This window comes from Gastrolobium bilobum, unplaced genomic scaffold, assembly GCF_033153095.1.
Source record: "Gastrolobium bilobum isolate Gb01-03AN ecotype WA unplaced genomic scaffold, APGP_CSIRO_Gbil_v1 utg7507, whole genome shotgun sequence".
Classification (NCBI taxonomy): domain Eukaryota; kingdom Viridiplantae; phylum Streptophyta; class Magnoliopsida; order Fabales; family Fabaceae; genus Gastrolobium; species Gastrolobium bilobum.
In genome coordinates this window covers 68,122-83,656 of record NW_026895874.1, presented here as the reverse complement: position 1 = coordinate 83,656, position 15,535 = coordinate 68,122, and the positions used below count along the sequence as shown (strand labels likewise).

The 15,535-nt window shown below is 33.8% G+C and overlaps 2 protein-coding genes across 2 annotated transcripts; one reads left to right on the top strand and one right to left on the bottom strand.

Moving 5' to 3' along the window:
* Positions 1–2,076: 2,076 nt before the first annotated feature.
* LOC133296556 (uncharacterized mitochondrial protein AtMg00860-like) lies at positions 2,077–3,458 on the bottom strand. Its single transcript, XM_061495560.1, has 2 exons — positions 3,349–3,458; positions 2,077–2,584 (listed from the first exon to the last, which is right to left on the bottom strand). Exons 1-2 carry the CDS (start codon positions 3,456–3,458, stop codon positions 2,077–2,079), a joined length of 618 nt encoding a protein of 205 aa, XP_061351544.1.
* Positions 3,459–6,220: 2,762 nt separating this feature from the next.
* Positions 6,221–13,252, top strand: LOC133296558 (uncharacterized). Its single transcript, XM_061495561.1, has 6 exons — positions 6,221–6,419; positions 11,060–11,245; positions 11,332–11,466; positions 11,836–11,955; positions 12,287–12,391; positions 12,963–13,252. Exons 2-6 carry the CDS (start codon positions 11,099–11,101, stop codon positions 13,125–13,127), a joined length of 672 nt encoding a protein of 223 aa, XP_061351545.1. The 5' UTR covers positions 6,221–6,419; positions 11,060–11,098; the 3' UTR covers positions 13,128–13,252.
* Positions 13,253–15,535: the final 2,283 nt, after the last annotated feature.

Sequence of the window (15,535 nt, the reverse complement as noted above, 5' to 3'; positions counted from 1 at the left end):
TCACATAAACATCAATATTTAATAATAACTGAGATCACGTAAGATTCGTACAATCAATTCAAATTTTTTTTTTTGGCATCATTCTATTAGGATATGGATCCTAATTGACAGGAAAATGAGAGAAACTGACTCAAAGATAAAGGAAAATTCTAGATTGTTATTCAATGTGTTTCAAAACAATCTTACATTTTTATTTGTATTACACCTATTCCTTACCACTAACAACCTGACAGCTGTATAGCTACCCAATTACATCATATGACACTTATGCTATATAGTCATCCAAATGGATTGAACTTCTCTTAATCCTATGGGATCTTCGCATCATAACATTCCCTCCCCCTTGACAAGGAAACTTGTCCTCAAGGTTCAGGTATGGGTAAGCACAAAGCAGCTGCTCTTCATGTTCCCAAGATGCATCTTCGGGAATTGCGTCAAACCACTGCACCAAAAATTTATGTTTCTACTAATCACCATCCTCAATATAACGAATTGCTAAAACTGCCAAAGGTTCTTGAATAGGTCTGTTATCAATAGCTGCTGATGGTAAGGAAGCACCCAATGGTGCAGTTGATCCTTTAAAGGGTTTAAGTAAGACACGTGAAACGCAGGATGTAGCTGACAACCCTGAGGAAGCTCCAACTGATAAGCTACCGAGCCAAGAACTCTAGAGACAAGAAATGGGCCAAAAAAACTTCGAGCTAGTTTAAGATTGGAGCGTCTGGCTACTGACACTTGACGGTAGGGTTGGAGCTTGACCAAAACCTGATCCCCCACAGCAAATGATCTTTCCTTGTGGCTTTTATCATGTTGCACCTTTATTCGATTCCTAGCACGCTCCAATTGCATTTTTAACTCAGTTAACACCTCATTTCTCTGCTGCAACTGAGAATCTATAGCCTCAAGCTTCACTAAACCCTTAGGATAAAAAGGAATCATCAAAGGAGGCTTGCTAAACACAGACTGATATGGTGTGATGCCAATAGAGGAATGAACTGCTGAATTATAGTGAAATTGAGCCCAGCAAAGAAAATTGGACCAAGAATGAGGACAATTATGGAAAAAGGAACTCAAATATTGTTCTAAGTATCTATTAGTTACCTTTGTTTGACCGTCACTCTATGGACGGTAGGAAGATGATGTATGGAGTATGGTGCCACTGAGAGTGAATAATTGAGTCAAAAAATGGCTTACGAAAATACTATCACGATTAGAGAGGATGGAGCGAGGAAAACCATGATTTCGTAAGATCAAATCACAAAATAAAGCTGCCACTGATGCAGCTGTATAATGGGAAGGGAGACCACCAAAATAGGCAAACTTTGAAAGTCTATCAATGACTACCATGATTGTAGTAAAACCTTTGGACGAAGGCAACCCAGAGATAAAGTCCATGGTCAATTCCTTAAAGACTCTTTCTGGAATAGGCAGAGGTTGAAGTAGTCCCAAAGCTTTTGAAGTCTCGGGTTTCACCTGTTGGCAGATAACACACTCACTGACAACCCGCTTGACATCACCTCTCATAGAGTGCTAATAAAATGTAGAGGATAATTTGAGAAAAGTATGCAAGATACCCGTGTGACCCCCAATAGGAAAGCTACGAGCTTCATGAATCAGAGCTGGAATGAGAGATGATGATGGACCTAGGAAGTATCTATGCTTGTGGAATAAGATTCCTCCATGAACTGATATGTCAGTATCAACAATTATCTTATCACGAACCCGTTGATGTAGCTGCAATAGATAAGGGTCAGTTTTGTTTTGTTGTTGTATTTTTGTCACAATATCAAAAAAGGGTAATGACAACAAGGCATGAAAGGATCCTTCCTCATAAATCTTGGAAATGGCATCAACAAAAAGCATTGGAACACCCAGCCTTATACTCAACTTTAAAACTTTACCTCAAAAGTTTACTCAAATACTTTTGTTGTTCTGAAGTGTGTATCATTTGGTCAAAATTTCTTTGATACTTTGCTGTTCAATTCGAATAGTGAAATCCGAACCCAGCAAGTATTGCCGCTAGCGTTTGATAGCAGCTGTAATGGAAAATAATTCACGTACATAAGTGGAGGCATTTTACATGCGTATTCCCAACTTCTTGTTAAAAAATGAAAGGGGCTTGTCATTTTGCAACAGCATTACACCAATACCAGTGTTAGATGCATCTGTTTCCACCATAAATCGCCCTGCAAAATTAGGAAGAGCTAAGATATGTGTGGAAGTCATGGACTCCTTGAGATTCTGGAATGCCTCCATAGCAGCTTCGGTCCAATGAAAGGCCTTTGAACTTTTTAGCAGATCTGTCAAAGGTAATGCCAAGGAAGCATAGCCTTTCACGAACCTATGGTGGTACCTCGTTGTGCCAAGGAAACCACAGAGTTGTTTGAGATACTTAGGCACTGGCCACTGCATCATGGCCTCAATCTTTTTTGGGTCAGGAAAGACACCCTCCTTTGAAACCACATGCCCCAAGTAATCAACAGTATCCACCCCAAAGGTACACTTGCTAGCCTTCACAAAAATTTGATTCTTTTTTAGGCACTCAATAGCTAATGCCACATGATTAACATGCTCCATTAAAGACCTGCTAAAAATCAGAATGTCATAAAAAAACAATTATAAATTTTCGAAGGAAGGGTTTGAAAATGTGGTTCATGACAGCTTGAAAAGTAGTTGGTGCGTTTGTCAGGCCAAAAGGTATAACTAAGAACTCATAGTGGCCTTCATGAGTCCTAAAGGCTGCTTTTAACACATTAACAAGAAACATTCGTATTTGATGGTAACCTGCTCTTAAGTCTAACTTGGAATATATGGAAGAGCCTCTCAATTCATCTAGTAACTCGTCGATTGTAGGTGTTGGGAACCTGTCTTTGATAGTAGCTGTATTTAAGGCCCTATAGTCGATGCAAAGCCTCCACGTGTTATCCTGCTTCCTAACTAAGAGCACTGGAGAAGAATTGGGACTCTGTGAGTGTTAAATAAAGCCTGTTCTGAGTAAATCTGAAACCTGGCGTTCTATTTGAGTCTTTTGGGCATAAGCATAATGATAATGCTCCACGTTGATGGGCTTGGTGCTCTCCATCAAATGAATGGAATGGTCCATCCACGAAAAAGAGGAAGGACAGAAGGGATAACAAATACCTTTTGATGATTTAAAATGACTTGCCATAGCTTCAGGTGGAGCTTGTTTTCAAGTGATGCAACTTCGGAATAGGTCATTTTTGCTTCATGGTTTGTCGTGAAAAGGTGGACTCATCTTGAAAAAGTTGTTGAAACCTCAAAGAGTTCCTTCCCGGCGGTGGTCGTGACACGAATGCTTTTTGAAGGTGCTACATTTGAGTTACGAACAAGGAGATCTGATTCTGGGTATCGGTAGCTTGAAGACGAATCTCTTCAATGTTGTTGTCTATGCGCTGTTGGAACAAGGTGAATTCCTCTGCTAACTCTTGAATCCGCATTGTAGATCTATATGAGTCTTCAAGCTTTTCGACGAATGAAAACCAAGAAATCAACGTTTTGGGTGTTCAAGGATGAAAGCACCAATATTAGGATATGGATCCTAATTGGCAGGGAAATGAGAGAAACTGAGTGAAAGATAAAGCAAAATTCTGGATTCTTATTCAATGTGTTTCAAAACAATCTTACAATTTTATTTGTATTACACCTTTTCCTTACCACTAACTACCTGACAGCTGTATAACTACCCAATTACATCATATGACACTTATGCTACATAATCATCCAAACGGATTGAACTTATCTTAACCCTATGGGATCTTTGCATTGTAACACATTCTTTCTTACTTTATGCTGGTAGGTAACTTGGTATATATGTGTATCAACACGCTTCTATATATCTGTTGTCCATAGAAGAAGTTTAAGGGGAAGGGGCTCTGGAAATGGTGGACAAGGAAGACAAGATTATCCACGCACCGCAACAAAACATGCTTCCAAAATCATTTCTCTCCCTCGCATCAATAAGAGCGGTCATCCAAAATTATATGAATTCAAAGTATGAACCATATCTAATAACCAACCATCTTGGAACTTACGAAGAAACAATTCAACCAATAAACTTAAGTTGGTGGGTGAGATTATATTAATAATTTTTTATATTTTTCTAACACATCTCCTTACACAAGAGTCTATTGGACTTGAAGAGTGGACAATGAACAAATCTACCTACACGTGCTAAGAAATTTTATAAGAGAAATTGGGAATAGTAAGAATTGAACCCGTGACACCATGTTCTGACACCATATAAAAAATCAATTCAACTCAAAAGTTTAAATATGTGGATGAGGCTACGTTAATGATTTTTTATATATCTAATAGAACTAAAATTCTTCTGGATTTTTGCTGTTGTAAATCGATCTAAGAAGTCGTGAATAGAGTCATGCCATTATGCATTTTCATTTGGACTAGTCAACTTTCATTGATCATATATGAAGCTCTGTATCTTCAAAATTTGTGTTCTTTGGCTGGTTAAAATCTTAAAATGTGTACTATATGTTATTGGTGAACTGATTGGATAGAAGACTCTGTGAACTTCTATTGTATAAATTTTTCTCATAATTTTTAGTTTCCTATCCCTTATTTGATGAAATGCCAATTTAATTGCTAGCTAATCATGGTTAGGTATGAAATTTCTTAAAGGAGCCTCCTCAAGCACCCGTAATCCAGTCCAAAATCCCTAATGGACCACATTTAACCATTTGTGACTGACCCAAATTTCTTGAGCTGATCACATTGGATTTCTTAAAAACACTATTTAGAATAAATAGATATAAGTACATCGTAATTCAACTACTATAAGATATACCAAATACAACTACCATAATCTTCATGATGCATGAGATTGACTTTATCGAACTTGGACTATAAGAAGAAACTCAACATATCTTTTACCAAATTTAGAAAAAAGTAATATAATTGACTTTTTTAATTTTGCACACCCTTTATGGTTATTGTCACCCAAGTCTCATTTTTTTTTTTTTTAATAGAGGAATAGATAATGTTATAATACCAAAGATATGGTTCTAAAAGTGTCAAAAAAAATAAAAATAAAAACTCCTGAAACACCTCATTTAATAATAAACTAATCTTATATAGATCTTGCCACGCTTTGAGTACATATTCTTGTTTCATTTTAATACAATACCGATTGAATCACATGTACAGTCTAATTTTTTCTTCTTCTGATATCATCCATTAATTTATGGATTACATTAATCCAATTCAAGTATGCTACGACTACGACTAACTCAAACTCAAGTTACTCAACTATAGTGCGGGCAACTTGGACTTATCACTCGTTAAATGAAATATCATTTCCTTTTTTTCCATGCAACCTTTCATTTTATTTGATTTGGTAATTGGGTGAAAATGAATAAAACCAAATTATTTTTAATTCAAGTCTATAATAAGTGGGAATAGTATTTATCCTTTTAAAAAAAATTAAATATTATTATTTTAGACAAAATTACAGTATTTTATGGTGAAAAAAATTATTAATAAAAATCATGAAAAAATTGATTTTTTTAACTTAAATATTAAATAAAAAACAATTATTTTAACAAAAATTACCGTCAAACATTCTTCCCATAAAAAGAAGAGGTTATATTTCTCGTACGTTGAATAAGAGAAACAAATTTCTTAGGCACAACAAAAAAAATGAATTTCATCTCTATTTTTTTTCTCCTCTTATTTGTAAGTCTCGCTTGTAATTTTATTTATATTACATGATATAACTCTTTCTTGAGAATTATTTTCTTAAAAAAAAACTAATATTACTTTAGATAATTTTTTCTATTATTCACCGAAACAATATCATTTTAGGTTAAAAAATTAAAATAATATAACCTGAAATAAATTAAAATTATAAATACATCTAATTTTCATCCAAAACCACATAGTTTTAAGGGAAAATATATATTTACTACCAAAAAAGTTTACCACCCTTACAACCCACTTAACCATTGTTGATTTCTGTTAATCTAACGACTATACTTTATTGAAAATCATTGAGTTGTACTTATTAATTAATTATTAATTCTTAATAAATTATAATCGTTAAATTAACTAAAATCAATAGTGATTAGATTGATAGTAAAAGTGAATAAAATAAATTATATCCTGCCTCCAGTTTCAATAAATAACTTTAAAAAAAACTAACCCAACCAAAAAAAAAAAAAAAAACCATCAAACCGGAAGGACGTGACTCATCCATTTTATTCGCGTGTGCATTTTCATGGCTGCTTGAGAATTTTGAAGTTTTAAACCCTACTCGAATCCTAAACCTTGCAGTCGGCGTCCCCATCGCCTTTCGCTCTTCCCGCCGATTACTTCTCCTCCGCCCATTCCATTGCGATTCACCGGTTATTCTTCACAGTTCACAGCTCACGCCTCACGTGGTCACGGTAAGCCCTTTTCTCATTCTGATTCTTGAGCTGAAGCTATTGACAGTTTGACATGTAGTTGAGTAGTTCATCTTGTTGCTTGCTATGGAAACCCAACATTGAATCAGTGATTGAGAGGCTGCAATAATATCTATTGGGGCACTTGCCATTACCCCAAAATTCTAGGATCCCCACCAACCAATTATAATTTATTACACTTTTTAACGTTTGGGTCGAATATGTTATATAATGTTGTAGTTTGTATCAAATGACTGAGTCTCCCTAAAAATTCATGTTGAATGATGGTTGATGCCTTGTGTTGGGCGGGTTGTAACTTGTTAGAACTTGGATGATTTAATGAATCTGCACACTTGCCTACGACCTGTTTGATGGAATGCCTGAACTTTTTGAAAATAAACTAATGCGTGATATATGTTAATAGTTGAATTTGTGATTGTATAGCTCTTGATTTTATTTTTAACGAATGAATGTTTGAAACATGTCTTCGGTTTTACTGCTGTCCTGTGTTGCTTTACATATTGGATTTGTTTCGAAAAGGAGTGTTGTGTTTGATGAAATACCAACCCAACCATTAAATGGCTTTGTTCAGAAATGGGCTTGTTTGTTTCAGATCTTGATTCAGATTCTGGGGTCTCATCTATTTTGTACATATGTCGATCCTAGAACCTGAGCTTTGTTCTTTTCAAGTTGTAAAGGGGGGGAAGCACTAATCCAGAAAAAGTTAATAGAGCATAAGTTGGAGTTCTGTTTTTAGAAGGTGATTTGTAAGTCATTGCAGTAGCAGAGACATGGTTAGCGTGTGTATACATTATTACTTGGTAGGTTTATTTACGTCTATCTATTAAAGTAAATGTCCTTTTACTCTCTTTTCAGTTTCATTTTCAACTATTTTTATTTTTTTAAGCATGCATCTTCAAGCATTGCTGTAGAAGAATAGAATTATACTACAAGAACATTACCTTTATCCAAAACTAGAAGAATTGAATTAAAAATTTTCTTTTTTCCCCCCAATTTTTTTCTTATGTTTTTTTTTTCAATTGTATATATTTTTTTATGGATGTTGTTTTTAAAAAAAATATAAGTATATGTACAACCAGATTACCTGAACCAAACCAACCTGAATGTGATTGGGCTGGTTGATTTGAGTTGACCAAATTGTTTTTCATAAACCGAACTGAACTGGACCCATATTTAATCGGTTTGGACCTTAATTTTTCCACAACTTGACTTGACCCAACCCACGATCACCACTATCACCAACTTTCCAATTCATAGATGTATTGTTGACAGATTGATATTGTTTTGTAGTTGTTTTGATGATGGTTTAAAGCCTTAGCCTTCGTGGTGGTGATGGTTCTGATGGTTTTGTGTTGTATATTTATTTTGACCGCACACAAGCTGTACGATGAAAAGCCCGAGTTATACATTTGTCATGTTTCAAATGAATTATGGAAATGGCAACTGATAAGATGTGCTAGTACAAAATTTTCATGTTGAGGTGGATCCTGAAGATGTCCTGCACTTTGGTGGGTTTCTTTAATCTGTTTGTGATGCTGGTTTGCTTGGCAAACATTTGCGCTTTGCTTTTATTTTGTTTAAATAGGAACTGTTTGTATGTCATGCATGGCTTGTCCCAAGCTAGGGTAAAGGAGGAGGGTTGGCATCAGGTGTAGCGAGCTGGTCATAAGAAAAAACTGCTATATTGGTTATTAGCAGAAATTTTTTTGATTAAGAAATGGTTGGCTTACATTCTATTTTGGTAGGTGCTGAATTGATTATGTGAATGCTGTGTTTCCTTTAGTTTTTATTTTGTCATGCTCTTAGGAAATTAATGGCCTAATTCCAATGGATTTCGTGCTGTTATTATTGAGTTGGTTCCATATCTTGAGAATGAATGGTTGATTTTTTTTCAAATTATAGAAGCATAGCATGTACTGGGAGCATTGAGGCTGTTCTCTCTATAGTAGATCTATAATAAGTTTATGGGGTGTAATTGTTCCTCCCATTTTTGTGGCCAAGTCAAGGGGGACTTGCTTGTGGTCATTTGGTTTGCTTAAATGATGATAACAGGTCTGATCATTTCACTGTTTTGATCTCATATGCTTGTGCTACTTTCTGCTTGCTTCTTAAATCCTGGTGGGATGATTGTAGTAATCTCTTTTAGCTTGTTGAGATATTTGGTATTGCTTTTCTATCTTATTTACTGGTTGTTGGGTTGAGAAGATGCATCTAAGTATTGCCTAATGTTTGGAGTTACCATATATCATATAATCATCCTTGTTTCATAGACTTGGAGTGGTTTGTTTACTCTTTCCTAATGTTTGGGGTTACCATATAACGCCATCCTTTTTTCATGGTCTTGGAGTGGTTTGTTTACACTTTCACCCACTGCTCATTTTTTTATATTGCTGCTTGTTTAACACTTAATAGTGTCTTCATTTGTTGCTTTCAAGGGAATAGCATATTCAAGCTTTAAGTTGTTGGATATCTCTTCTGCTTTGGGTCATTTAGAGCTTTTAATCTTGTTGAGATACTGTTTTGAGCGTTCTAATTGCATCATGTAATTGATCTTATTTTAGAATAGCCATGTGATGTGCTAATGAGATTGGGTATTTATTTGTTAATCATAATGAATGTGGCACATTAGGAATTCTGAGCCTTGAGTCTTGGGTGTTGTTATGCCTGTGACATGAACTAATTTATATTTGGATGTATTTCAAGCTAATTTTATTGCATTTATTTTCAAGCTGATGTTTTACTGCAAATATGTGAATATGTCGAATTATAGATGCTCCCTAGTGCTGATTTAAAATGTTTTAAATTTTTGAATTATGTTACTTTTTATTTGACAAATTATTAGAAATTAAGTTTCTAGAGCTTCTTTACATTAATTCTGTTCTTTGAGAGTTTTTTTTTTTTTTTTTTTAATGATTTAATGGATATTTGTGGATACCCCTGGGTACCCATCAAAGCTGTGGGGGAATTAGGGATGGGTACCTGTGTGGGTATGCGATGGAGCCAAAGTTTGATTTTAATCCATTGCCATTGCTAGATTGAATGGCCTTGTCGACCATTGAACACCCAGGCAAGCCGTGCTGTCTCTGGTGGTGTGAAATGCAAGTCCTTTTCTTGTTGCATCCATTGCTAGCAGATTCCTTCTGTTTCAACATGTTGGGTGACTGGTGCCTATTTGCATATGCACCGCGTTGGATTCCCACTTTTTCTTGTTTGATGATTAATATAAGCCTTTTTGCTCTTCCCTTGTTGCCAAATGACTCTGTTGTTGAAATATTCACTCTTATTTTGAGGATTAGTTGCATTTATAATCAGCAAGTCACTTCTGGATGGAATTGCTTACCTATTTGCTGTTGCATATCATTATAGGAGGAAATATAGTAATTCTAATAATTTTGGTGTTGTGTTTGTCTTCTGTTCTCTTCAATTGAATCTCGGAGTCCACTTCTTGAGTCCTTTTTCTTCCTTTCTCTTCCATTTTCCAGTTCTCCTGGTTCCTATTTACCTCTGTCACTGTTTCTTCCATCTATTTACCTTTCTGCATCATGTTTATGCCCCTCCTCATCTCTCTATTACCCTTGCTTATTTGTTTTGATTGTGTGTTTGGTAAGATATGTGGGACTGAAAGCCCTGAAAATCTACCCACCTTCTGCCCGTGATTGGGTCAAGGTCACAATTCTTACCCATAAGGTTTAGTTTCAAACTATTAGTGGTAAGCGTATTTATTGGAATAGGTAGCATCTTTATTGTTGTTTGCACTAAAGCTATATAACAAAAACATGAGTTATTGTTGTTTTTAATATTATACATGATGTCACCTGCTGGGTTTTGGATACATGACTGTTTACTTCCATGTTCTTAATGTGTAAGGTTACCATCCGTATTTTAAGAACCACACCAGAAATTGATCCAGCAGGCCTTAGATGTCATTATTTGATTGGTTTGGGCACAAGTTACTCGGAGACCTTTGTTCCAGTTTGGTTCTTATAAAATTGTTAATATACTGTTAGGTTTCTACACTATTTTAAAGTAAAGAATGGAAAGAAAGCAGAATTGCACACGGAAAGTATGAAGATTATACTGAATACTGGAAGTGTCTTACAAACAGAAGAAATACTACAACAATTTGACAACTATAATTCTGTTACAGAGAATTAAACAATTATAGCCAAAAATGAAAGAAGAGGAATAACAATGAAGAAGTGATAGTCCAATAGCTTTAGAGAGGCTACGGTCTCTCCGAAGTCCCAATCCTATTCCCAACTAATTGCTTGCATTCTCCATTCCTTTCGTCTCTATTTATCATCATTCTTCAGCAACTTTAGTATTTCCATGCCTTCCTAACCAATTTCCCTCCGTACTCCTGGAATATTCTCTCCTAACTGTTTTGCTAAGTCAGCATTCAGAGGTGTGGATCTCCTATAATGCTTCCTATTATACACCTTTACAAATGGTATCATATCATATACACAGCACAAGAAGATCCATTGCTATTCTTTTTCTACCATCATATTTTATACAGTAATGCTACCCTCTTCTTATTACAAGCCCGAACAGTGTTTATTTTTGAATAAATGAAATTTGTTGGTTTGATACTGATAGTTATTTGTGTTGGGTCTTGACAGAGTGAAAAGAGGTGACTGTGAATTCGAATTCAAATCTGAATGGGTTATCTTCAATATGGCAGACATGGTCTTAGGCAGATCATTAGATTTAAAGATGCCAATTATGATAGTGTTGTGGTAAACCCACTCTTGTATGCTTCTCAGGGGCTTCGATACAACCGGAAGCTCCAAGTCATCCTAACCACTGTAATTATCTATCTTGAGTTGTGATGTTTGTGTTCTGGTATTTGATTCAATTTAATTTTCTGATATTTCCAATTCCCAATTTGTAGGACATAGATAAGCTGGGAAAGGCAGGTGATACTGTCAAAGTTGCCCCTGGATATTTTCGCAACCACCTAATGCCCAAGCTCCTCGCTGTCCCTAACATCGATAAGTTTGCTTACCTCCTCACTGAGCAGCGCAAGGTTTTTCTTTTTTTCCTCTTTCTTTAATCTCTTTTTTACCTATTTATCTATGCTATTGCTTGTCAATGTCATTCATCATTATGTAAATTTGTTTCTTCTACTTCCAGTTCTCTGTGTTTTACTATCTTCTGGAATAACTTTTTAAATTCTTAATATGATTATGCTGTCACTCTGTCAGATGTCTGATCCTTAAAACAACAGCATCCTTTACCCCTCTGTTTACGTGAATGTATATGCAGTGCATACTGTCAAGTTTCAACAATCTGTGCTTGTATACTTGGCGAATAAACATTTGCATATTCACATAGGTAGTTTCCTGAACTTTCTCTGCATTCACCAATTGCTAATGTCATGTTTTACATGCTTCAGATCTATCAACCTGCTGAAGAAGAAGAAGACCAAGAAGATGTTACTTTAGTTAAAGAGTCAAAGGAAGATACGATGAAAGAGTATGAAAAGGCAGCACTACGTCTTGATAAGGCTAACCTGGTTTGTGGTTTACTCTCAAAAGCTTTTCATTGCTGTTTGGGACTATTTCTGCGATTCTTTTTAGGGATATATTTTCCTTTTCTAGTTAGATGATTGCCTTATATTTGTTTTCTTTCTTTGGAGAATTTGGTCTAGCTAAAACACAGATGATCTGTTCTTAGATTTTATGTATTACTGGCTAAAACTTCAAATTAGAGTGTGTTGTGATGATACTCCCGAAGATTGTAAATGTTAAAATTGTAAAAATAGAAATGTTTACTTGATAATTGGATAGTCTTTCGTGTTAAAACTCACAATTTGATATATGTTATTTTAATATGGTGTCTAATAGGTCTTGCGTAGGTTAATCGATGTTCAAAAAGCGAAGTCCCGTGCATCAAAAGATGACCCCTTGGAGATACGCTTACCTGTGACAAAAGAAGTTCTTGTGGCTGAGGTACAGTTTGTTCTTCTTAGTCTAAATGTTTTATTGATGGTAATTAAGTAACAAAATAAGAAATAAGAATATAAATCTGTTAAAAAAATAAATAAATGTAGCTGATATTAATTCCTCAGGAGAAACTTTCTTGGCCTGTTGATTTGGGTAGTGTATACCATGTCATTATTTATCTGAACTTGGAATCTAGAATAATTTGTGTTAGAATATCTAGAAAATATTTCATAATATTATTATGAGATAGGATTATTTCACACCGTGTAGAAATAAGAAGTCATATACTTAATCTTAGCGGTTGATCTACACACATCTGACAGCAGTGATTTATTGATGTTAGTAATTAATTAATGGGTGTAACTTAATAAATTACATTTGTCAAATGCACGTAGATCAACCGCTGAAATTAAGTGTAAGATTTCTTACACCTTTGTAAGCTAATCCTACCGTTATTACAAAACTGATATGGGATTACAAAAATGCATATATGTTGAATTTTGATTTCATTCATGAGAGAAGGGTTACCTTTCTTCCTTTTCTGGTACCGAGGTTTTAAGTATTGTGATATTTTTAGGTGGCAAGACAACTCTGCGTGAACATTGCACCTGATAACCTGCATCTTCCATTACCTTTATCGTCAGTGGGAGAATATGAGGTGCCACTCCGTTTACCAAGGTCCATCCCTTTGCCAGAGGGCAAGCTTAACTGGAGTTTGAAAGTTAAAATCCGGAGTAAATAAATCAGTAGTCTTGTTGAATCCAATTTCATAAGGGATGAAAGTTTTGGTTTATATTACTGCTAAATTGAACCCGAGGATTATAAGTTATCAACATTGGTTTTATTTATATCAATATACTTTATGATTAAGTGAAAATTTATGTATATTCTGCTAATTAAATAATGCAGTAGAGTTTTTATTTAATAATAAAATGTTATTTAAAGAAAGAAAGTTAGAATATTAGTTCAGAAGAACACCATTAAACCGTAAATTAGAATATTCATTTATAATAAAATAAATATCTACATAATTTTAATAAAAATAATTTATATATTTGATTTTTCTAATTTTGATAGGTATTGAAAGTTTTATAATCTTAAATAGGTTAATAAGCTTATAGCAAGTTAAATATAATTCAAGTCGAACTTATAATATAATTTATTTCTTAATAACAGGTCAGGCCATATTTAAAAAAATATTTTGTGGATATATTTAGATCAAAGTTTACCTTGACTGAGCCCATTTACATCCTAATAAAGTTGAGTAGGAACTGTTTGAGCGCGGTTGCACCACAGAACCAATACTTTTTACTAAAAATGTCAACAATTAAAAAATCAGACCGAATTGATCGGTTTGATATTGTGCAAGTCTCTGGAAATTGGATCCTCTGCTATGAAAAAAGATATGATATGGGCATATAAAAAAATCATAACTATGTAAAGTGAATTAACGATTATGATTTATAATTATTTATTTAATATATATATTTTTTCTCTTATTATCATTGATCCATATGATTTTTCACATGACCATGTCATATTTTTTGATACAGATTCCTCGCGTCTAATTTATAGATAAAACTGGTTATGCAAAGAACTAGCTGATCCAAAACGATGAAAATCAGTTTAGAACCTTGGAGCATTTTTTTTAAAAAAAAGTATTTATACAACGCTGATTTAAGATTTTTTTTTTTTTATGGATAAGATGACATTATTTACAATATTATGTCATGTTTGAACTTATTTTGAAGTATAATTCTTAGTGTTATAAATTTATGAATATGTTGGCATATTACTTGATTATGATGGTATATTTTTTTATTAATATATTGATAAGGGTGTTTCCTAAAATAGTTTTAAAAACAATTACCAGTTTTTAGTTTTTAGATCAAAAATTTCGTAACACCTTTGGTTTGTTTTTGTTTTGATTTTCACTTTTTTTGTTTTGAGAACCATAAAAATACGGAGAACACTTTGTTTTCATTAATGGCAGGATTGTAAATTAAGAAACATTATAATAATGAGATATCTATGACCTACAACATCAACACACTCACCAGCTTGGTAATGAGTATAGGGTATGTTTGAAAGTGTTTGTTTTTTTTTCTTCAAAAACTGTTTAGAATATGAATTTTGAAAATTGATTTTAAGAGTAAAAAAACAAAAAAAACTTATTTGAATATAGATAAATTAAAGTTATAAAGAAGTTATAATTATTTATAAAAATGCCATTAATAAAGTTTTAGAATTACAAAATGCCACCTTAAAGTAGTTGTTTTGGTCCTGATATTTAAGAATTGCCATTAATAAATCCTGATATTTATGAAATTGCCACCGCCTAAACAAAAAAAATCAAAAAACACCTCTGGAGAACATGGGGAGGTTGTTTTGGTTTTTTTGTTTTTAAAACTAAGAAAATCATTGTTTTGGAAAGCATTTTGCAAAACAATCATTTCTAAACAGATTATTTTTTTTAATTTTTTGTTTTAAAAACTGTTTTTGAGAATAGGAATCAAACTTACCTATGATTCCGACTTTATTCTGCTTCCAAGTTCTGGGCTGAAAAGGCCTCCCTTTGGCAAATTTGTTTATGGAATATTCATCATTTTCTTTAGAAGTAAGATTCACAATTGCTGCATGTTTGGATTTGGTTTATTTATTTATTAAGAATTATGAGGAAATAAAATTAAAAAAGAAGAAGAAGCAAAATTAATGATTCTCTCTTTGTGCAGTGATTGAAGAATTTTGTTACACTAATTGTAACTGTTTGTTTGCTGAAGCTGACTTTCCCATGTAATACAGGCATAGACACATACTTACTTGCCAATTGCAACTTGAAATTTGTCTCAAATTTCAAAATTATGTGTGTGGTTATGAAAATTTATAGTCTAGAGAGGAATTAACCAAACTTTATGATTCTAGAAGGGATCAAGATGATTTTGGGATGTAAGAGGATTGAAAAAGGAAATGTATGATGGCCCTTTGAATATGTTATTGTTCTTTTTTCAGATAATGTGACTTGTGGTAGTTAATGGTCCATAGCTCTATTCAATCTTGCTACTGTTTTCTGGTAGTTAATGGTCGGATGCAATGCAATTGTTTATATCTCCGGAGAGTTCATTTTTTAAATTAAGAATTAGTTTAAACTAT